The sequence below is a fragment of the Argopecten irradians genome, chromosome 1 (assembly GCF_041381155.1).
Source record: "Argopecten irradians isolate NY chromosome 1, Ai_NY, whole genome shotgun sequence".
Taxonomy (NCBI): domain Eukaryota; kingdom Metazoa; phylum Mollusca; class Bivalvia; order Pectinida; family Pectinidae; genus Argopecten; species Argopecten irradians.
The window spans coordinates 43,417,593-43,443,436 of record NC_091134.1 but is presented as its reverse complement, the minus strand read 5'-3'; the positions used below and the strand labels follow the sequence as shown (position 1 = coordinate 43,443,436).

General features: G+C 36.9%; 1 protein-coding gene across 1 annotated transcript; it reads left to right on the top strand.

Annotated features, from left to right (window-relative positions):
* The first annotated feature begins 2,646 nt into the window (after positions 1-2,646).
* On the top strand, positions 2,647-22,847 carry LOC138329077 (ras-related and estrogen-regulated growth inhibitor-like). The gene is made up of 4 exons (XM_069275806.1): positions 2,647-3,181; positions 18,158-18,214; positions 19,103-19,179; positions 19,853-22,847. The coding sequence occupies exons 1-4, from the start codon at positions 3,115-3,117 to the stop codon at positions 20,288-20,290; spliced, it is 639 nt and encodes a 212-aa protein (XP_069131907.1). The 5' UTR covers positions 2,647-3,114; the 3' UTR covers positions 20,291-22,847.
* Positions 22,848-25,844: the final 2,997 nt, after the last annotated feature.

Genomic DNA, 25,844 nt, shown 5'->3' with positions numbered 1-25,844 from the left:
CCTGTGTACCTAGGTGTGTACAGGTGACGGTTACCTGTGTACCTAGGTATGTGGTACAGGTGACGGTTACCTGTGTACCTAGGTGTGTACAGGTGACGGTTACCTGTGTACCTAGGTGTGTACAGGTGACGGTTACCTGTGTACCTAGGTATGTACAGGTGACGGTTACCTGTGTACCTAGGTGTGTACAGGTGACGGTTACCTGTGTACCTAGGTGTGTACAGGTGACGGTTACCTGTGTACCTAGGTGTGTACAGGTGACGGTTACCTGTGTACCTAGGTATGTACAGGTGACGGTTACCTGTGTACCTAGGTATGTACAGGTGACGGTTTACCTGTGTACCTAGGTGTGTACAGGTGACGGTTACCTGTGTGTACCTAGGTATTTTCAGGTGACGGTTCCTGTGTACAGGTGACAGGTGACGGTTACCTGTGTACCTAGGTGTGTACAGGTGACGGTTACCTGTGTACCTAGGTGTGTACAGGTGACGGTTACCTGTGTACCTAGGTGTGTACAGGTGACGGTTACCTGTGTACCTAGGTGTGTACAGGTGACGGTTACCTGTGTACCTAGGTGTGTACAGGTGACGGTTACCTGTGTACCTAGGTGTGTACAGGTGACGGTTACCTGTGTACCTAGGTGTGTACAGGTGACGGTTACCTGTGTACCTAGGTGTGTACAGGTGACGGTTACCTGTGTACCTAGGTGTGTACAGGTGACGGTTACCTGTGTACCTAGGTATATACAGTGACGGTTACCTGTGTACCTAGGTGTGTCCAGGTGACGGTTACCTGTGTACCTAGGTATATACAGGTAACGGTTACCTATTCAGTGTTACCTAGGTGTGTACATGTGACGGTTACCTGTGTACCTAGGTGTGTACAGGTGACGGTTACCCGTGTACCTAGGTATTTACAGGTGACGGTTACCTGTGTACCTAGGTGTGTACAGGTGACGGTTACCTGTGTACCTAGGTGTGTACAGGTGACGGTTACCTGTGTACCTAGGTGTGTACAGGTGACGGTTACCTGTGTACCTAGATATATACAGGTGACGGTTACCTATGTACTTAGGTGTGTACAGGTGACGGTTACATGTGTATCTAGGTATATACAGATGACGGTTACCTGTGTACCTAGGTGTGTACAGGTGACGGTTACATGTGTATCTAGGTATATACAGATGACGGTTACCTGTGTACCTAGGTGTGTACAGGTGACGGTTACCTGTGTACCTAGGTGTGTACAGGTGACGGTTACCTGTGTACCTAGGTGTGTACAGGTGATGGTTACCTGTGTACCTAGGTGTGTACAGGTGACGGTTACCGGTGTACCTAGGTGTGTACAGGTGACGGTTACCTGTGTACCTAGGTGTGTACCGGTGACGGTTACTTGTGTACCTAGATGTGTGTAGGCGACGGTTACCTGTGTACCTAGGTGTATACAGGTGACGGTTACCTGTGTACCTAGGTGTGTACAGGTGACGGTTACCCGTGTACCTAGGTATTTACAGGTGACGGTTTCCTGTGTACCTAGGTGTGTACAGGTGACGGTTACCTGTGTACCTAGGTGTGTACAGGTGACGGTTACCTGTGTACCTAGGTGTGTACAGGTGACGGTTACCTGTGTACCTAGATATGTACAGGTGACGGTTACCTCTGTACCTAGGTGTGTACAGGTGACGGCTACCTGTGTTCCTAGGTGTGTACAGGTGACGGTTACCTGTGTACCTAGGTGTGTACAGGTGACGGTTACCTGTGTTCCTAGATATGTTCAGGTGACGGTTACCTGTGTACATAGGTATATACAGGTGACGGTTACCTGTGTACCTAGGTGTGTACAGGTGATGGTTACCTGTGTACCTAGGTGTGTACAGGTGACGGTTACCTGTGTACCTAGGTGTGTACAGGTGACGGTTACCTGTGTACCTAGGTGTGTACAGGTGACGGTTACCTGTGTACCTAGGTGTGTACAGGTGACGGTTACCTGTGTACAAAGGTGTGTACAGGTGATGGTTACCTGTGTACCTAGGTATATACAGGTGACGGTTACCTGTGTACCTAGGTATATACAGGTGACGGTTACCTGTGTACCTAGGTGTGTACAGGTGACGGTTACCTGTGTACCTAGGTATATACAGGTGACGGTTACCTGTGTACCTAGGTGTGTCCGGTGACGATTACCTGTGTACCAAGGTATATACAGGTAACGGTTACCTATGTACCTAGGTGTGTACATGTGACGGTTACCTGTGTACCTAGGTGTGTACAGGTGACGGTTACCCGTGTACCTAGGTATTTACAGGTGACGGTTTCCTGTGTACCTAGGTGTGTACAGGTGACGGTTACCTGTGTACCTAGGTGTGTACAGGTGACGGTTACCTGTGTACCTAGGTGTGTACAGGTGACGGTTACCTGTGTACCTAGATATATACAGGTGACGGTTACCTATGTACTTAGGTGTGTACAGGTGACGGTTACATGTGTATCTAGGTATATACAGATGACGGTTACCTGTGTACCTAGGTGTGTACAGGTGACGGTTACATGTGTATCTAGGTATATACAGATGACGGTTACCTGTGTACCTAGTTGTGTACAGGTGACGGCTTCCCGTGCACACAGATAATGGTAATTTTACAGTTTCTGTGGTAGTTCCGGTATTATCAGTCGGCACGAGTGGATGCTGTGCTAGCACGGCAGCTGGGAGATCTGTTGTTTGCCTGTATCCGATCATATCTACATCTCTGAGAATTTTATGTTCCGATGTTTGTGATAAGGCTATAAAGAGAAATCATGTTTATGGACAAAGCCTGGTAGTTGGCTAGCACAAAACGTTTGTTGGCTATCTGTATAGTCAGGAAGAAGAGACGGCAGCACACGACAGGAATGAAAGACTGTTGAAGAGGAAAGAGAAACGGCTGTAAGATAGAGCAAGGAAAAAGTAACTATCTATGAAAACAGAAATACCAATAGAGAGAAACTGAAAATATCAGTGTTGATATTCTTTTTACTATAAACAGATAAAGAAGATGGATAGACAGAAGGAAAAATAAAGTGAACTGCATAGAGCCGTATTTCACATACTTAGTAAGGACAGGGCGACTGGAACATCATGTCACAAAAGAAGTTTACGAACGCCAAGATTGTAATATTGGGAGCTTCCGGAGTTGGCAAAACAGGTAAGAATGTATTTCAATATATGTTTCTTAGCTCATAACATTATTTTATAATATCCATCAGTTACCGCTTGTTACTCACGAAGTTTTTGTTTTAGTTTGTAAAATCTTGAAACATGAAGACTTGTTAATTGCCATAAAGACGTAGAGACAACACACTACCGGTGTATCTCCATACATTTATAATTCTACATGCATCTTTTGAATTTACTGTTTGCCGTCTCAGTATACAGTTACAAGTTTCATCGTTAAAATTGAATTATTTTAATGTCTTTAACACTGAACTATCTTGCTATAGAATTTGTAAACGATAAATAGAATGCATACAGTGATAGTATAGTTAACGCAATATCAGCGTAACTCTTTAGTTATGCTGCACACAAGTTATAATTGATTTATATATACATGTATATGTATATAGAAATACTATATCTACATGTACATCAATTATATAGTGACATTATAAAAAGAAACTTTCATGGTCAAGTTAAAGACTGGGTAATTAGACTACTCGATGGAAAGATTTGCCAAACTTACAAGCCAAAATAGTTTTATTAAGCTCTTTATTAATAAGTATCGTTTCATATCCTCCCATTCAAGTAAGATAGATAATCGTAGATTTTACAAACAAAATGAGGAATGAAAGTTTCATTAACCAAGTGCTGGAACTAATCATCTTTTGAATACAGTGCTCAGAATTGTGGCTATTTTGAAGATGCCGTTACATCTCCATTGACTTTTTTATATCATATCTGCTCTCGTGGTGACAGTATTGACTGTTCTGGTATCCGTTTGTGTAGATTTCCCACTAATGTATAACGATACTTTCATGGTAAATACATAATATGACGTCTTTTCGAATAATTCCGATTTAGAGAAAATTATTTATCAACGATACACAGCATATATCGTTCGGCATAAAATATGATACACGGCGTTTAATCTTTGGTAACGTTGGTGAAATGATGAAATAATAAAGTATCTGTACCACACAATAATGTGAGACATTACCGCATAATAATGTGAAAGATTACCACACAATGATGTAAAGGATTACTGCACATAAATGTGAGAGATCACCGCACAACAATGCGGGAGATTACTGCACATAAATGTGAGAGATCACCGCACAACAATGCGGGAGATTACCGCACAGTAATGTGAGAGATTATCGCACAATAATGTAAAGGATTACTGCACATAAATGTGGGAGATTGCCACACAATAATGTGAGAGATTACCGCACAATGATGTGAGAGATTACACAATATGGGAGGGGGTCACATCATTTGTATCCTATTGCTCCCATAAAACACAAAAACCCGCAGTCCCTGCATTGGTATTATAAATTCTAAGAATTCAATGTGGTGAAATACTTGATAGTTTTGTGATCTGTACAGTGTAATAGCCGTGACGTTCCTCATTTATCTTATGAGCAGCATCACGTTATATATGTAAATATCTTCGGTAACAGAAGCCTTCTGTACCTGCTGTTTAACTGTCAACGTTTTTTTTTCTTCATTCAGATACACATACAAGCCATAGTTACAGAGGGCATGAGTTTTTTCATAGTATGTTACACATTTTATCTAAAACACCATCTTTATCAACGGTTTGTTCGTTTGCGTTTCATCTTTTGGCATTTTTTTGAGTTTTATATATGCCATTGAAATAAAACTCATGCCTATCTTTCATTGCTAAGGACACGCAATCTGTGTATATTTCGGTTGTATATATTCAGAGAGAAAATTTTAATATTAAATACAACTTGTGCCAAATCCCTCTATCAATTTTCATTTTTCAATGTGCATATTATTCATAATATTTATGTTTATATGAGAAATAAGACGAATGTTTAATCTTTACATTCAATAAATCTAGTCATTTTATTACCAGATTGTTTAGTTATGTAAGATTGTTTTATGCCTTCACATTTTGTGAGATTTCTTACACGTGCTTTGCATGTCTGTTTCGTCAGCGCATATCAATGTCTACACGGTACTTCGCCCCAGGATTGCCACATTCTACATGTTTGTCGCGTTTGCACGCATAATTACAATGATATTGTCTTCATTCCGTGTTATTTAATGTCTTTCGCTCGAATACCGTTCCCAAAATAAAACCCGTTAGGTACATGTACAGATTGTTTTTCTTGTGTGAAGTACTTCCAGTTCTATCACCACAACCGAATTACTCCACAACTAGATGCATTGTATGCCTAGATCTAGTTCCAAGTTCTTTTGATGGTTGTGATAAAAATGCATACATGTACATGCATACTTATTTATGAGAAAGAAAACCTGCTGAGTGGATAAGGTGTCCACCATTTGTCATATACTTTCCATCTCGCATCTTAGGGATCTGAGAATTAGTTAGAGTTAATATCAATTTGGACCCACCGGCGTGCCTATAGACCACATTAGACGTTTTAGGGGTCTAGACAAAAAATATAGCTAAAATTGAATTCTACATGGTACACGTACTATATAGATCATAAATCGCTAAAATCTATTCTACCTTAGAATACGTTTTAGCGTTATCTAGATCCCTAAAATGTCTAAAATGGTCTGTCGGCTCTCCGGTAGGTCTATATTAAAGAACCATAACTCTTAGATCCCTGTGTCTTGCATATACAATGTACTTGACACATCCACCTCTAGGTGATATGCGTCTATTATTACTAAGTATGGTCCACAGGGGCTTGTAACAAGCCCCTGTGGTATGGTCGCGGTAGCTGAATGGTTATAGTGTACGGGTCGCGATATTGGTCGTCGGTCGATGTTTTTTTCTCGAGAACATCGGTTTTCCTCCCACACCAATTCCTTTTTTGAAAGTGTTGCTTTATGTACATTTATGTAAGACAAAGACACAATTAGATTTGTAGTAAAATTGTTTACCCCAAACTCACCACAATTCATAGGTGGTGTGCCAGGCATGTGGCTGTTCATTTCTGAAATCAAAATACATGTATATAACAATGCATGGTGATAGAAAAACATTGAATCATTCAAATGTATAATAGACTGACTAAAGACCAATAGATAGAAAGATACTAGAAGTGTGTTTTTTTGTTTGTTTTTTTTTTTTTTTTTACATTATCATTATTATGCATATTTATGTACCAATCGACAAGTTACAATAGAATGAAAGCTGCACGTACAGGCCATACACCGTTAGTTCAAAAACCTCCCACCGATTGTAGTATGATAAAACTAGATAATTAGACAGTAACGTATTTCTCTGTGTACTCAATGACGGCAGTAACCTTCAGATGTAGATGTGAAACCAATATATTATTACATACAAGTCCTGTGAAATCCTAATTGTTATGAGATAAAGAACACCTCGTCTGATTTAAGTCAGAATTTAGAACGGACGTTGATTTAAGAAGAAACAGACGTTGGATTTCCGTTCTGTGTTTTAGCGGTATCTTTATAAATAACCCTCCCACTAACCCAGTCTCTGTTTGGATTATTCACATTCTGTTTGTATCAATCAGCAGCAAAAATCAATTTAGAAGGAATTCTAGGTATTTCAGATTTATTGATATAGGTGCCCGATGTCCGGTCGAGAAACAATCGCATATAGATCTAGTCACCAGGTATCAATAACAGAACACATAACTATGGAAATCATTTACAGTTTATCTACATGTGTACATCTGATAATAATTATTCTAATAGCATTTAATTGCCACTATAAATAATAATAGAGACAGTTCGTTCGCAGTCGGTTTGGGGTATGAATATCTTGACAATGTCTGCAATATATTTGCATCACCTTGAACCATTTTTATGTGTTTTTTACTGCATGTGCTTTGATATCAAGGTAAAGGATTGCAAATTCGATTATTTTCCAAAATAATGACTTCTCCTAGATAGATACTATATATTTGCATTTTATCTACTCCAGATGTATTTTCTCGTTAACGATTGACACGACATACATGCGATCAAATGGGAATTCAAGAAATTGTAGCTATGGAAGTTATTCAATGAAGTAAGTTTCGATGATCGATGACTGTTTCCGTTGCGATAGTTTACAATGTGCTGACGTATGATAAATGACATTGGTTGTATATATATCCGGCCTGTGGGGTCGGGGTGGCCTCAGTTCTGTACTGTTTCTCCAGATGCTGATAGATTGATGTCAGGATACAGAAGTAGACGTGATTCAGGGTCATGTAGCCAGAACAAACATAGCATCACACAACGGCATCTATCTTCACTAGTTAGAGAGTCTGTTTCTCACGTTATCCACATATATATCTAGAGTTAGGTCAGACAAATTACACCTGGTTTGGCATCCTCGATATTCCAGGTGTTACTACCACTGTCGTTGATATTACGACACTCATTAACCCATTGAATATCGACGCTATATTGTATATAAACGCTATAATATTTCGTTTGCATGCAATATTTTTTTTCTATGTCCTTTCTCAGCCACCGTAGCACTGTGATAGTATTCAGTAAAATGTATAAACTCATTGACGATAGGTAGTGGCTTTCTAATTAGTGTGGTTCATATTAATTAACACAAGTTTGGCAGAGGCATAAAGCAACAAGAAAACCAGAGACATTGCGACATCACAGGAAAGCTACAGGAGAGGACTATGTTTAAAAGAAGACTTGCGGAGTTGATAGTCTTTAACGCTAACGAGCTGTGCTCGACAGGCAGATGAAAGTTGTTAGCGCCGAGTTGATGCGGTGCCTCCCAACACCTACGGCGGACGCTGCATGTTTTTATACAGGTTACTGTGAACAATATTACACGGGGTTTAGGTAAAGATGAAACGCTCCATATTACTGCACACCGGAAACTCTCATTTGTACGACATAAACATTCCTGTTGGCGCACATCAAATTATATCTTAATCACTTGGTTACATGCACAACGGTGCGGCTGGCGCGGACTCCAATATCCAGTGATGGGACACAGATAGTGTTCACATTATAGTAATACACTTGTCAAGATATATACAGAAGCGTTGATATATAGAGGCAGTAAGACTATGGATCAAAATTCTACTGGAACTGCCAATATGGCATTAGTTTGTTTTTCTCTTTCGGTCGTGAAAAAGGATAATCGAGTCATCAACAATAATGTCCATATCCAGTTAGTCCCTCGTCCCCCGTCCAGTATCACATGCCCAAATACATGTACATCTGTACATAGTTTCTCCTTTGGTACTTAGGTCCCCACTTACAATCATTAATCCACTCTAGTCAACAAGATAGATTTAACGAAGAGCCATTCGTGTTAGCAGATGAAATAACTTTGAATATTTGATACAAGGGGTGTTCCAAAATTATTGTTACTTTGGTGATTTCTCTTTGATAGAAGTAATTCTGATCATTTTACTTTGCCCTGTCCCTCGAAGTACTCCCCCTCTGCACTTATGCATCGTTTAAACTGATCGATCCACTTTTGGAAACAGTTTTCGCACTCTTGAATTGGTATTTATAAGATACTGGTAAATGGCAGAGCCAAGGGCATTTCTTGATTTATATTTTGTTCCAGACAGGTGAAATTTTAGTTTGGGGAACAAGAAAAAGTCACAGGGGGTCAAGTCTGGTGAATATGCAGGGTGGGGGAGGACAGTGACCTTTTCTGCCTTCAAAAACTCCGTTACAATGCGCGCCTTGTGTGCTGGCGCATTATCATGTAAGAGCCTGAGGTACTTCAAACCTGTCTGTGGACGGCGGCGTTTGTAGACTTTCCTAAGTTTTCGAAGTACAACGTCTCTATAATACTTCGCTGTGACAGTTTTGCCTTTTGGAACAGGGATTTGAATGATTGGACCCTTGTTATCAAAGAATATGACATACAAAACCTTCCTCACGGTGCGTATTCTTTTAGCAATGCTAGGGCGCCTGGCGTTTTTGTTTGCCCAGATTCGATTAGAGCATTTTCTTTTGGGTTCGAAAAAATACACCCATGTTTCATCACCTGTGACCAAATTATCAAAAGCCTTTTTGCTGTATTTTGGGTATTTCTTCAATAAGGATTTGGCCTTGTCAACCCGGGACCTCTTTTGGTTGTCAGTTAGTAAATGGGGTATCCACCTGGCATTGATCTTGCCCAGCTTAAGATGTTTCTTTAAAATGCAATGAATACGTGCTAAAGACAAGCCTGTCATTTTAGCTAACTGCCGGACAGTGTACCTTGCATCTTTTTCAAGGATTTGCCGAATTAGTTCAATGTTATGCTTTGTTGTTGTTGTTGCAGGGCGACCTGTGTGGGCAGCATCTTTAAGCTGCTGGTGTCCCGACTTAAATCGAGCAACCCACCTACAAATAGTCATATATGACATTTGACCCTTCCCATATATATCACACACCTCACGATGAATATCCACCGGCTTTAAGCCAAGTAGAGACCTACTTTTGATATAGGCCCTAATTTCAATTACGTTTTCAACTCTCTTGCCAACCATATTTGTATAGAGTGTAATGAGTGCGCTACAAAACAATGTACACAGCACCAAGGTCAGTGTAATTGTGAGCGAGATATTTACCTATATCACGCTTCAGATATCACGCTATCGCCACGAGGTAGTTTTAAGCTCATTTAATACGATTTCCACGAGATATTACGCAAGTAACATTAATTTCGGAACATCCCTCGTAAATGTTCATTGCTATGTAATAACTGTATTCCATTCCTAAGTCGGCGTAGTTAAAATACGGTTAGACTGTATAATAAATTCTGATGTCACTGTGTTAAATTAAATGTAACTTGTACTTAATTACCATGTCCCTGTGTTTAGATAAATATAACTTGTACTTTATGACCATGTCCCTGTGTTAAAATAAATGTAACTTGTACTTTATTACCATGTCCCTGTATTTAGATAAATGTCACTTGTACATTATTATCTTGTCACTGTGTTAAGATAAATGTCACTTGTACATTATTACCATGTTCCTGTGTTAAGATAAATGTAACTTATACTTTATGACCATGTCCCTGTGTTAAGATAAATGTAACTTGTACTTTATTATCTTGTCACTGTGTTAAGATAAATGTCACTTGTACATTATTACCATGTTCCTGTGTTAAGATAAATGTAACTTATACTTTATGACCATGTCCCTGTGTTAAGATAAATGTAACTTATACTTTATTACCATGTTCCTGTGTTAAGATAAATGTCACTTGTACTTTATTACCATGTTCCTGTGTTAAGATAGATATAAATTGTACTTTATTACCATGTCTCTGTGTTAAGATAAATATAATTTGTACTTAATTACCATGTCCCTGTGTTAAGATAAATACAACTTGTACTTTATGACCATGTCCCTGTGTTAAGATAAATAAAACTTGTACTTTATGACCATGTCCCTGTGTTAAGATAAATAAAACTTGTACTTTATGACCATGTCCCTGTGTTAAGATAAATATAAATTGTACTTTATTAGCATGTCCCTGTGTTAAGATAAATATATATTGTACTTTATGACCATGTCCCTGTGTTAAGATAAATATAAATTGTACTTTATTACCATGTCCCTGTGTTAAGATAAATATAAATTGTACTTTATTACCATGTCCCTGTGTTAAGATAAATGTAATTTATACTTTATGACCATGTCCCTGTGTTAAGATAAATGTAACTTATACTTTATGACCATGTCCCTGTGTTAAGATAAATGTAACATGTACTTTATTACCATGTCCCTGTGTAAAGATAAATAAAAATTGTTCTTTATTACCATGTCTCTGTGTTAAGATAAATGTTACTTTTACTTTATGACCATGTCCCTGTGTTAAGATAAATATGATTTGTACTTAATTACCATGTCCCTGTGTTTAGATAAATATAACTTGTACTTTATTACCATGTTCCTGTGTTAAGATAGATATAAATTGTACTTTATTACCATGTCTCTGTGTTAAGATAAATATAATTTGTACTTAATTACCATGTCCCTGTGTTAAGATAAATACAACTTGTACTTTATTACCATGTCCCTGTGTTAAGATAAATAAAACTTGTACTTTATGACCATGTCCCTGTGTTAAGATAAATAAAACTTGTACTTTATTACCATGTCCCTGTGTTAAGATAAATATAAATTGTACTTTATTAGCATGTCCCTGTGTTAAGATAAATATAAATTGTACTTTATGACCATGTCCCTGTGTTAAGATAAATATAAATTGTACTTTATTACCATGTCCCTGTGTTAAGATAAATATAAATTGTACTTTATTACCATGTCCCTGTGTTAAGATAAATGTAACTTATACTTTATGACCATGTCCCTGTGTTAAGATAAATGTAACTTATACTTTATGACCATGTCCCTGTGTTAAGATAAATGTAACATGTACTTTATTACCATGTCCCTGTGTAAAGATAAATAAAAATTGTTCTTTATTACCATGTCTCTGTGTTAAGATAAATGTTACTTTTACTTTATGACCATGTCCCTGTGTTAAGATAAATATGATTTGTACTTAATTACCATGTCCCTGTGTTTAGATAAATATAACTTGTACTTTATGACCATGCCCCTGTGTTAAAATAAATGTAACTTGTACTTAATTACCATGTCCCTGTATTTAGATAAATGTAACTTATACTTTATTACCATGTTCCTGTGTTAAGATAGATATAAATTGTACTTTATTACCATGTCTCTGTGTTAAGATAAATATAATTTGTACTTAATTACCATGTCCCTGTGTGAAGATAAATATAACTTGTACTTTATGACCATGTCCCTGTGTTAAGATAAATAAAACTTGTACTTTATGACCATGTCCCTGTGTTAAGATAAATATAAATTGTACTTTATTAGCATGTCCCTGTGTTAAGATAAATATAAATTGTACTTTAGGACCATGTCCCTGTGTTAAGATAAATATAAATTGTACTTTATTACCATGTCCCTGTGTTAAGATAAATATAAATTGTACTTTATTACCATGTCCCTGTGTTAAGATAAATGTAATTTATACTTTATGACCATGTCCCTGTGTTAAGATAAATGTAACATGTACTTTTTATCAATGTCCCTGTGTAAAGATAAATATAAATTGTACTTTATTAGCATGTCCCTGTGTTAATGTTACTTAAACTGTATGACCATGTCCCTGTGTTAAGATGAATGTAACTTATACTTTATGACCATGTCCCTGTGTTAAGATAAATGTAACTTATACTTTATGACCATGTCCCTGTGTTAAGATAAATGTAACATGTACTTTATGACCATGTCCCTGTTTAAAGATAAATAAAAATTGTTCTTTATTACCATGTCCCTGTGTTAAGATAAATGTAACTTTTACTTTATGACCATGTCCCTGTGTTAAGATAAATATAATTTGTACTTAATTACCATGTCCCTGTGTTAAGATAAATAGAACTTGTACTTTATGACCATGTCCCTGTGTTAAGATAAATATAACTTGTACTTTATGACATAAATATAACATGTACTTTATGACCATGTCCCTGTGTTAAGATAAATGTAAATTGTACTTTATGACCATGTCCCCGTGTTAAGATAAATGTAACTTATACTTTATGACCATGTCCCTGTGTTAAGATAAATGTAACTTATACTTTATGACCATGTCCCTGTGTTAAGATAAATGTAATTTGTACTTTATGACCATGTCCCTGTGTTAAGATAAATATAATTTGTACTTAATTACCATGTCCCTGTGTTAAGATAAATATAACATGTACTTTATGACCATGTCCCTGTGTTAAGATAAATATAAATTGTACTTTATTACCATGTCCCTGTGTTAAGATAAATATAATTTGTACTTAATTACCATGTCCCTGTGTTAAGATAAACATAACATGTACTTTATGACCATGTCCCTGTGTTAAGATTAATATAAATTGTACTTTATTAGCATGTCCCTGTGTTAAGATAAATGTAACTTATACTTTATGACCATGTTCCTGTGTTAAGATAAATGTAACTTATACTTAATTACCATTCCCTGTGTTAAGATAAACATAACATGTACTTTATGACCATGTCCCTGTGTTAAGATTAATATAAATTGTACTTTATTAGCATGTCCCTGTGTTAAGATAAATGTAACTTATACTTTATGACCATGTTCCTGTGTTAAGATAAATGTAACTTATACTTTATGACCATGTCCCTGTGTTAAGATAAATGTAACTTGTACTTTATGACCATGTCCCTGTGTTAAGATAAATATAAATTGTACTTTATTACCATGTCCCTGTGTTAAGATAAATACAACTTGTACTTTATGACCATGTCCCTGTGTTAAGATAAATGTAATTTATACTTTATGACCATGTCCCTGTGTTAAGATAAATATAAATTGTACTTTATGACCATGTCCCTGTGTTAAGATAAATGTAACATGTACTTTATGACCATGTCCCTGTTTAAAGATAAATAAAAATTGTTCTTTATTACCATGTCCCTGTGTTAAGATAAATGTAACTTTTACTTTATGACCATGTCCCTGTGTTAAGATAAATTTAATTTGTACTTAATTACCATGTCCCTGTGTTAAGATAATCATAAATTGTACTTTAGGACCATGTCCCTGTGTTAAGATAAATATAAATTGTACTTTATTACCATGTCCCTGTGTTAAGATAAATATAAATTGTACTTTATTACCATGTCCCTGTGTTAAGATAAATGTAATTTATACTTTATGACCATGTCCCTGTGTTAAGATAAATGTAACATGTACTTTTTATCAATGTCCCTGTGTAAAGATAAATATAAATTGTACTTTATTAGCATGTCCCTGTGTTAATGTTACTTAAACTGTATGACCATGTCCCTGTGTTAAGATGAATGTAACTTATACTTTATGACCATGTCCCTGTGTTAAGATAAATGTAACTTATACTTTATGACCATGTCCCTGTGTTAAGATAAATGTAATTTATACTTTATGACCATGTCCCTGTGTTAAGATAAATATAAATTGTTCTTTATTACCATGTCCCTGTGTTAAGATAAATGTAACTTTTACTTTATGACCATGTCCCTGTGTTAAGATAAAAGTACTTTATTTTAAGATAAATTGTACTTGTACTTTATGACCATGTCCCTGTGTTAAGATAAATATAACTTGTACTTTATGACCATAAGATAAATTAACTTATACTTTATGACCATGTCCCTGTGTTAAGATAAATATAATTGTACTTTATGACCATGTCCCTGTGTTAAGATAAATGTAACTTATACTTTATGACCATGTCCCTGTGTTAAGATAAATGTAATTTTACTTATACCTTTAATAATACCATGTCCCTGTGTTAAGATAAATGTAATTTGTACTTTATGACCATGTCCCTGTGTTAAGATAAATATAATTTGTACTTAATTACCATGTCCCTGTGTTAAGATAAATATAACATGTACTTTATGACCATATCCCTGTGTTAAGATAAATATAAATTGTACTTTATTACCATGTCCCTGTGTTAAGATAAATATAATTTGTACTTAATTACCATTCCCTGTGTTAAGATAAACATAACATGTACTTTATGACCATGTCCCTGTGTTAAGATTAATATAAATTGTACTTTATTAGCATGTCCCTGTGTTAAGATTAATGTAACTTATACTTTATGACCATGTTCCTGTGTTAAGATAAATGTAACTTATACTTAATTACCATTCCCTGTGTTAAGATAAACATAACATGTACTTTATGACCATGTCCCTGTGTTAAGATTAATATAAATTGTACTTTATTACCATGTCCCTGTGTTAAGATAAATGTAACTTGTACTTTATGACCATGTCCCTGTGTTAAGATAAATGTAACTTATACTTTATGACCATGTCCCTGTGTTAAGATAAATATAACATGTACTTTATTACCATGTCCCTGTGTTAAGATAAATGTAACTTGTACTTTATTACCATGTCCCTGTGTTAAGATAAGATAAATAAATTATAAATTGTTCTTTATTACCATGTCCCTGTGTTAAGATAAATGTAACTTTTACTTTATTACCATGTCCCGGTGTTCCCGCGTTAACGTCCCTGCTGGTGCCCCCGCCATTTGTCATATTTTGTATTAAGTGTGCCATATTTCCCTTCTCGCGTCCTGATACCATGCCCTTAACATCCGCGGTTTTTTTTGTCCTGCTAGAGAGCTTAAAAACTAATTTACAACACACCAAAGAATGTATGATGTATTTACAAACAAGAAAAACTTCTGATATATCTATATATCTAATTTTGTACGAACGCTCAAACGTTCACTCATATTTATCTATAAGAAAATAAGGTAAATCCGAAGTTCACAACGTCAAGCGATTCCTGATAGATGGCTTCCTGTGTTTATTTCAATGTTCGAGTTTGATATGCCCGTTTCGATGTAGCCAACAGTTTGACGAGTATTAAAGTCAAGCCAGATCTAAGACCGGTACGAGCCAGAGCTTTGGAAGTTTTTTGGTGCATTATTTACTAAACCCGACAGGCAACTGCAGTGTTCCATCATCGGTGACGTATTTATTTATTTGACCCGTGGGATGTTATCTATAAAAGCTGTTGAGTACTTAGCTCCAACATCTACCCACACAGTCTACCCCCATACCGACCCAATCTTACCACCGCCAAGGGTTTCTCGGTCAAGTCATGAGAGATGTTTGATATCTCGGGTCTGTATTTATATTCCCTGTCAGCTATTAACCGCTGATATCACTTAAAGCTTCCAAATTGATAAATACATCTTCATTACAAGAAAACATATAGACGTACCTGGCACTGTACGTAATGTTCTGGCTCCCTACATATTGCTTTCTTCAGATTAATCCGGATGTTTCTTCATCATGATGGGTACAGAAGACATGATATTGTGATCTATCAGGGTTACTTCCCTTTGTTTCCCTCCGTCCGATAGATCAGAATGAAGACACGCATATCAAAATGTCTAAAAGCCACAACATTTACGTATAATCAAACCTGTCATTAAAGACCACCAGAAAATAAAGGAATGAGTTAACCCAGTGTTAAGTAGATGACCATTATACAAAATGATCGTTCAAGGCAGACTACCTTTCCGAAACGACTTTTTTTAAAGGTCCACTAACTTTCCAGAGCAAACCATAAATGTTTCTTAAAAACATTAAAGATGCTCCACCGCCGACAGAGCATAAATGATATTCATCACTTGAACAATAATGGGTATTTAATAGTGTATATATATGTCTAATTAACAGAAAAAGTATTATAAAATAATGTATTTTGCTTTTGGTGCATGCGCAATCGGTACTTCATTCCATATAGGATATAGTGCCGCGGAATTTTTTCGGGATGCAATTAATTATTTTTTTGTAATTTTAACTTGAAGTAAAATTAGAAGCTCAAACTTTTCAAATGTTATAATGGTGTAAAGTAAGTAACTTTTGTTACTGAAGAAAAATACTAAATCGCCTGCTCCTGTTTTTGATAGTGAAAATATACCATTTGTCAGCGGTGGAGCATCTTTAATAACACCAGAAAATATATACCGGTGGCCTAAGCTGAGGTTACAACACCAAACATATGCTAGATTTCCTTCGTAATATATAATAACAGTGGAGAGTCATTTCACTGTTTTGCCGCCTGGCGCAGTTATAGTCAACTACTGCGCGGTATTTAGTATGACGGCGGGAAACATAAGACGACCCGCGTTATGAAAATTAACATTTTATTTATTTTCATCAAATTGTTCAGATGGTGATGATACATGTAGTATTAACGGTAAGTTAATAACTTTTGCGACTCTACAAAATTATCGATCTCGTTTTACATTCCCATTTAAAAATTAAAAGCCGTTCCGGAAAGGTAGTGGCCCTTTAAAGAAGCTATATAGCCGTGTCCATTGTTGCTCCTATTGTGTATTGTATTTTGACGTTATCTCAATAGTGAAGTATTATTGTGGTGACACGTGCTGGTATGCTCTTATACTACAGTTCGATGATTGCATTGAATTTAGTAATTATATACTCTTGTCATTGATGAGGTGGGATTCTTTACTATACAAGGGAGGTAATCCCCTCTCAAGATTCCAGTATAGGATTTGTTTGGTTTAATGATTCAAATAAAAAAATCAACGTTAAGTTATCATTTTTGCTGGTGATTATTACTTCAGTAATGTCTGGGGTTTTTTCCTTTTTCTTTGTGCGCGACTAAATAATAAACCGTTAATTCATTGTCCTATTGTTTCGTCGCCACACGTCTGAGCTGTGATAAACACACACAAACGTCTTGTAAATTGACTGTAGTATTCCTTGTCATCTGGTTACAGCTTCAGTGTGATATGTGTAATACCTTAATTTGTAACATAAGTTGGCACATGAGCATGATAATTAGTTACAGACAACGTTTGAATGTGGACATGTACCCTATAGCACCTGTAGAACTAAGACATAATTATATGTTTTCAGGATCTATATTAAAATTCGGTAAAAAACTATATATAGATGGATGATACTGGAACACCGTATCTCTCGTGCAGATTAGAATTGAAATATATGTTTAATTGAAAAATATTTTTGTCTAGTTGGGAAAGAGCTGTACAGGAATTAGACAAGGATGTCCACTGCGATGCCCACTTTTCGTAATTACCGTTCCAAATAAAGAATGATTTATATATAAGAAACAACCATATGGGACTACTCACTTTTTGTCGCAGATAACAGCCGGGTCTGTAAAAATGAAGCACATGAATACAGTAATCAAAACATTTGAACAGCTTTTGATAAATACAAGTTCAAACCAGAAGAATTATGAATTATATTATAACGTAGTTGTCTCTTTTGTTTCGGCTACTTGGCATCCTAGGCAGGGTTTAGTGGTGTGGCATGGATATGAAAGACCAACGAGTAAATTAAAAAAAAAACACTCGGTAACTACTTTAGAGCCAATAAAAGTCAAGTCGATTCGGATTCCTCCATATTACATACCATTTCAAATATGTTGATAATTTCTGTGTTGTGTGTTGTAGCGTTTGCTGTCCGCTATATAACGAAGCGTTATATCGGCGACTATGACAGGAATAAAGGTAAGTGGTTATAAATATCACAGATTTTGAACAGGTGTGGAACCGCAGGATGGAACTAAATGAGTTAAACTGACAAATATTTCGGTAATTGCTGAACCATTACACTTCTAGCTAGGCATTTGGTAAACCGTTGGGTTGAACAGTTCCCGGTAATCTTTCGGTGAACCGTTCAGTACGATCGGTAACCGGTTAATGAAGTATATTTAAGTTGAATGTGTTCAAGTTCCTGGTAACTGTTTAGCGAACCGTTGATTTAACTTATGGGTGACGGTTAGTAAACTGTTGTTAAATGCGTTAACGTGTTTAAATATCATGAAACCGCTGGTGAACCGTTGAGTTCAGCTTCTGTGTAACTGGTTAGTGAACCATTATAACCGTTTTATGAGACCTATACCGGTAACCATACATTTACAGTGGCTAACGTTACTTGGTACTTGGTGCTTCACGCTAATACCTACCACAGAGAAGCCCCTTGCATAATCCCTTTGTATCTAGAAGGAATTTATGCTGCATTTAGCTCCTTTTTAAAGACACGTGCTAAAACAATATAGTAATGCTATTTCGATTATTAACCGACAACCTTTCTTCTATCGTGAAGTTTGTTGTACGTAAAAGTCTCATCAAAATAGTTTCTTCGTGTTTTATTGGAAAAAATGCTTTATTGTGATAATTATATATCTTAACAACATTTCTAATCAAAGCGCACAAGCTAAGTTTATTACCGTAGATTTTTAATGGTTATTGGAAGTATCATAAATTACTTTGGTGTTTTATATAAAAAAGTTAGTATATTATTGTGTTTATGGAATGGTAATAAGATACTGCTTTGAGGCTTATTTCTTTGTTTTATTTACTTCGTATTGCTCATTCATCTCTTTCATCTCACAGAGATGTTGTATACCTACAAGATGACGTCACCAAGAGAGGAAGTGGTCACTTTGGAGATTTTGGACACGGCATCAGAGGTATGATAATGTTAAGTTGACCGGGTTGACCCGTGTTTTAGTATGACTATATAACGTATTTCTTCTGAAATTGGGCGAGTTAACTTTTTAGACTGAAAACAACTTTTGTAGTGTGTGGATTATCCTTATAGTTAACTGCTTAGCTGAACAGTTCTTACCATCTCGTCACGCTAAGTTATAATTACCATCTCCGACACATTTACTTATTATGATAATTGATAAATAATGTTATTTTGATAACAGAGCTGATGTTTTATCAAACCGTCACTAACATTTTTTCTCTACGTTTGTTATAGTTGTTAAGTAACCGTTTGTCAGTATGTCTTTCTCCATCCAGATTATTATAGTAAGTAGTCGATCCTCGATAGTCCAGGGATTAGTATCACTATCATGGTACCCAACCCAGGAATATGTCATACCAAATCTGACGGCTGTGTGTGCGACAACAGATAAAACAGGTCTCTGTAATTTTCAAAGTAAGTATCTACAGGCCTGTGATTGGTCAGGGTTTTTTTTATCTCCTGAACTGCCTTCAGCTTTGCTATGAGATATTCCGGGGAGTGGATATAACGACGCTGATAGTAGCCCCTGAAGTATCGAGGATCACTGATGTCAATATTCATGTAGATAACATTAAATGGCATTTTGTGTAAGTCTGTAATGTGTGTTACAGTGTAATCCAGAAGACACGGAGAAAAACCTGAAGTGGGCTGATGGTTACGTGATAATGTATTCAGTGACGGACACTACAAGTTTCCACCAGGTAAAACGCCTTAAGGATATTTTATTCCGTTTGAAAGGAAACGAGAGACCATTGGTTCTAATCGCTAATAAACTTGACTTGCGTGACGCTCGTGCGGTGAGCGAGGAGGATAGTACCTCACTGGCCCACTCACTGGAGTGTCCGTTGTTTGAACTTTCTGTGGCGGATGGATATCAGAGTGTAGCGGATGCAATGGAGGAACTCATAGTTCAACTGCGTAGGGATTTTGTGAAATGCCAGAGTGCGGCAAATATCAGTTCAAATACAGACAAACCTCGCTCAAAATTATACAACATGAAAAAAGTTCTGAAGAAAAGAATTGGTCGAAGTCATAGCGATACATTCTAATTAATCTTATCGGAGATCATATTAATTGATACATTTTCTAGAACTGGATATCACTTCCAACCCGACCAGTATATCGTGTCCTTACATTGTCTGTACCCACTCCCTAGTTGACCAGTATACTTTGCCATTAAATTGTCTGTACTCACTCCCCACCCGACCAGTATATCTTGTCCTTACATTGTCTGTACCCACTCCATAGTTGACCAGTATACTTTGCCATTAAATTGTCTGTACTCACTCCCCACCCGACCAGTATATCTTGTCCTTACATTGTCTGTACCCACTCCCTAGTTGACCAGTATACTTTGCCATTACACTGTCTGTACTCACTCCCCACCCGACCAGTATATCTTGTCCTTACATTGTCTGTACTCTCTCTCTCTAGCTGACCAGTATACTTTGCCATTACACTGTCTGTACTCACTCCCCACCCGACCAGTATATCTTGTCCTTACATTGTCTGTACTCTCTCTCTCTCTAGCTGACCAGTATACTTTGCCATTAAATTGTCTGTAATCACTCCCCACCCGACCAGTATATCTTGTCCTTACATTGTCTGTACCCACTCCCTAGTTGACCAGTATACTTTACCAGTAAATCATGTCCTTACATTGTCTGTACACACTCCCTAGTTGACCAGTATACTTTGCCATTGCATTGTCTGTACTCTCTCTCTCTCTAGCTGACAAGTATACTTTGCCATTACATTGTCTGTAATCACTCCCCACCCGACCAGTATATCTTGTCCTTACATTGTCTGTACACACTCCCTAGTTGACCAGTATACTTTGCCATTACACTGTCTGTACTCACTCCCCAACCGACCAGTATATCGTGTCCTTAAATTGCTGTACGCACTCCCTAGTTGACCAGTATACTTTACCAGTAAATCATGTCCTTACATTGTCTGTACTCACTCCCTAGCTGACCATTCTTACTCCCTAGCTGACCAGAATACTTTTCCATCACATTGTCTGTACTCACTCCCTAGCTGACCATTCTTACTCCCTAGCTGACCAGTATAATTTTCCATCACATTGTTTGTACTCACTCCCTAGCTGACCAGTATATTTTGATACTACATTGTTTTTTACTTACTCCCTAGCTGACCAGTATACTTTTCCATCACATTGTCTGTAATCACTCCCCACCCGACCAGTATATCTTGTCCTTACATTGTCTGTACTCACTCCCAAGCTGACCAGTATACTTTGCCATTACACTGTCTGTAATCACTCCCCACCCGACCAGTATATCTTGTCCTTACATTGTCTGTACTCACTCCCAAGCTGACCAGTATACTTTGCCATTACACTGTCTGTAATCACTCCCCACCCGACCAGTATATCTTGTCCTTACATTGTCTGTACTCACTCCCAAGCTGACCAGTATACTTTGCCATTACACTGTCTGTAATCACTCCCCACCCGACCAGTATATCTTGTCCTTACATTGTCTGTACTCACTCCCAAGCTGACCAGTTTACTTTGCCATTACATTGTCTGTACTCTCTCTCTCTCTCTAGCTGACCAGTGTACTTTTCCATCACATTGTCTGTACTCTCTCTCTCTCTCTCTAGCTGACCAGTGTACTTTTCCATTACATTGTCTGTACTCTCTCTCTCTCTCTAGCTGACCAGTGTACTTTTCCATTACATTGTTTGTACTCACTCCCTACCCGACCAGTATATCGTGTCCTTACATTGTCTGTACTCACTCCATAACTGACCACTTTATACCCGACCAGGATACTTTGGCATTATGTTGCCTGTATTCACTCCCTACCCGACCAGTATACATTGCTATTACATTGTTTGTACTCACTCCCTATACCCGACCGATATACTTTGTCATTGCATTGTCTGTACTCACTCCCTACCCGACCAGTATACTTAGTTCTTATATCGTGTTTACTCACTCCCTACCCGAACAGTTTACATTGCCATATCATTACTTGTACTCACTCCCTACCCGACCGATATCTTTGTCATTACATTGTCTGTACTCACTCCCTACCCGACCAGTATACTTAGTCGTTATATTGTGTGTACTCACTCCCTACCCGAACAGTATACTTTGTCATTGTTTCCCGGTTATCATACATTTTGTATACTTTTGATGAATGCGTGTAAATAGTATCTCTGATAATTTATTAAGATAATTAGTTTATGATAATACTGGCGCCTAATATATGTTTAGACTGTGTACTAATTGGGGAACACTAATCAATGACGATACCCTTGGAACAAGTGGAGTGGAAAAGTGAACACGTGACATCATATTATATTCATCAAGAATGAAGATATGTTGATTGTTTATTTTGTTCAGCATACAAAAAAAACCCCAGATTCTTCCACTTTAAATTGTTCAACATTTCATTTAGCTTATCACTGCATTAATGCGCATTGAGAAATCTTTCAAAATGATCTTTAGTAATCTGATTTTCCTTCCCAAGTTCCATAAGAGGTAAAATGCTACCAAATGCTTGTTTTTATGTTTTATGCTTTATTATAAAATAAAAGATCACTGTGATACATCCGTGTGATTTTATACAATTGAAGAAGGCACCATGTTATGTTGTGTTATCGAGTCTTTATTGTCTTTATAGTTTATGATAATCACAGCATCTTCTCTTTTACCATACTTACATGTAGCTTTAAACAAGGAAGATAACTCTAACAAACATGTAACTACACACATACAATACCTGCAATAAAAGATGTCAGCATCTTCTCTTTTACCATACTTACATGTAGCTTTAAACAAGGAAGATAACTCTATCAAACATGTAACTACACACATACAATACCTGCAATAAAAGATGTCAGCATCTTCTCTTTTACCATACTTACATGTAGCTTTAAACAAGGAAGATAACTCTATCAAACATGTAACTACACACATACAATACCTACAATAAAAGATGTCAGCATCTTCTCTTTTACCATACTTACATGCAGCTTTAAACAAGGAAGATAACTCTATCAAACATGTAACTACACACATACAATACCTGCAATAAAAAAAAATTACAGCATCTTCTCTTTTACCATACTTACATGTAGCTTTAAACAAGGAAGATAACTCTAACAAACATGTAACTACACACATACAATACCTACAATAAAAATGTCAGTATCTTCTCTTTTACCATACAAATTAGCTTTAAACAAGGAAGATAACTCTATCAAAATGTTACTACACACATACAATACCTACAATAAAAAATGTCAGTATCTTCTCTTTTACCATACAAATTAGCTTTAAGCTAGGAAGATAACTCTAACATACATATAACTACACATATAAAATACCTAAAATAAAAATGCACAGTAGTAATTTGACCTCTCCGCGTTTAAATGACTTAAGTCTGTTTAAATACACACGCTAATCAAATTCAAGTACTGAATTAGGAATAATAGGAACGTCGATTATAATAAAATATAATTCACTGAGACTTTTAAAATTGAATTAATTATTGAAATACAAAACCTAATATGATCACAGAGGTTGGATTTCTTTCATGCAGATATTATCTTTATATACGATATTTGAATAAATCTACTTCTGACAGTGCGGCAGGATTGTGGAAAGTTTACTAGTAAGACCAGTATAGTTTATTTGAGGGTTGTAATTAATCACATATACAACATGGAATTTAACTTGATAAATAAAAACATGTACAGATATAACAATTTTGAAAGTATCGAGACAGAATTGCTAAGCCAAGAAGAGATTTGAGAACTAAAGATAATTATCCTTTTGCATTGATATGGATATAACATTCACACCGGGGATCAAGAAGATGATTAGTAACGGGAGACACCAGTGTCCTAGAAAGTGAATGACAACGAATGAAACGAGGGGCCTGGAAGGTTAATGGTAACGAGAGACACCAGGGGCCTAAAGGGTTATTGGTAACGAGACACACTATGGGCCTAGAAAATTAATGGTAACGAGAGACACTAGGGGCCTAGAGGGTTTATAGAAGGTTATTGGTAACGAGAGATACCAAGGGCCTAGAAGGTTTATAGAAGGTTATTGGTAACGAGAGATACCAAGGGCCTAGAAGGTTTATAGAAGGTTATTGGTAATGAGAGATACATGTACCAAGGGCCTAGAAGGTTTATAGAAGGTTATTGGTAACGAGAGATACCAAGGGCCTAGAAGGTTTATAGAAGGTTATTGGTAACGAGAGATACCAAGGGCCTAGAAGGTTTATAGAAGGTTATTGGTAACGAGAGATACATGTACCAAGGGCCTAGAAGGTTTATAGAAGGTTATTGGTAACGAGAGATACCAAGGGCCTAGAAGGTTTATAGAAGGTTATTGGTAACGAGAGATACCAAGGGCCTAGAAGGTTTATAAAAGGTTATTAGTAACGAGAGATACCAAGGGCCTAGAAGGTTTATAGAAGGTTATTAGTAACGAGAGATATCAAGGGCCTAGAAGGTTTATAAAAGGTTATTGGTAATGAGAGATACATGTACCAAGGGCCTAGAAGGTTTATATATAGAAGGTTATTGGTAACGAGACACACTATGGGCATAGAAGGTTTATAGAAGGTTATTGGTAACGAGAGATATCAAGGGCCTAGAAGGTTTATAGAAAGTTATTGGTAACGAGAGATACCAAGGGCCTAGAAGGTTTATAGAAGGTTATTGGTAACGAGAGATACATGTACCAAGGGCCTAGAAGGTTTATAGAAGGTTATTGGTAACGAGACACACTATGGGCATAGAAGGTTAATGGTAACGAGAGATACCAGGGGTCTATGCGGTTATTGGTAACGAGAAACACCTGGGGCCTAGAAGGGTATTGGTAACGAGAGACACCTGGGGCCTAGAAGGGTATTGATAACGAGAGACACCAGGGGCCTAGAGGGTTTATAGAAGGATATTGGTAACGAGAGATATCAAGGGCCTAGAAGGTTTATAGAAAGTTATTAGTAACGAGAGATACCAAGGGCCTAGAAGGTTTATAGAAGGTTATTGGTAACGAGACACACTATGGGCATAGAAGGTTAATGGTAACGAGAGATACCAGGGGTCTATGCGGTTATTGGTAACGAGAGACACCAGGGGCCTAGAAGGTTATTGGCAACGAGAGACACCAGGGGCCTAGAAGGGTATTGGTAACGAGAGACACCAGGGGCCTAGAAGGGTATTGGTAACGAGAGATACCAGGGGTCGAGAATGGTATTGGTTACGAGAGATACCAGGGGTCGAGAATGGTATTGGTAACGAGATACGAGAGACACAATGAGTATCTAGAGTTATAGGTAACCATAGGCACAAGGACCACAAAAGGTTTTATGTTAAGGCTTAACAGGAAATATACGAATTAAGTCATCTGTGTTTGACCTAGGTACGTAAAAAGACGACTTAATGACTATTCGTTTAGAGAAATCGGGATCGGGGACGCAAAATTAGGAATAAAGAAGTAATACTGGAGACACCAAGCATTGGCCAGAAAGTAAATGTATGTTGATAACAATAGATATACATTATGATAATTTATGTTGTAGATATGCATGAGAGATCCAGATCTTTGTA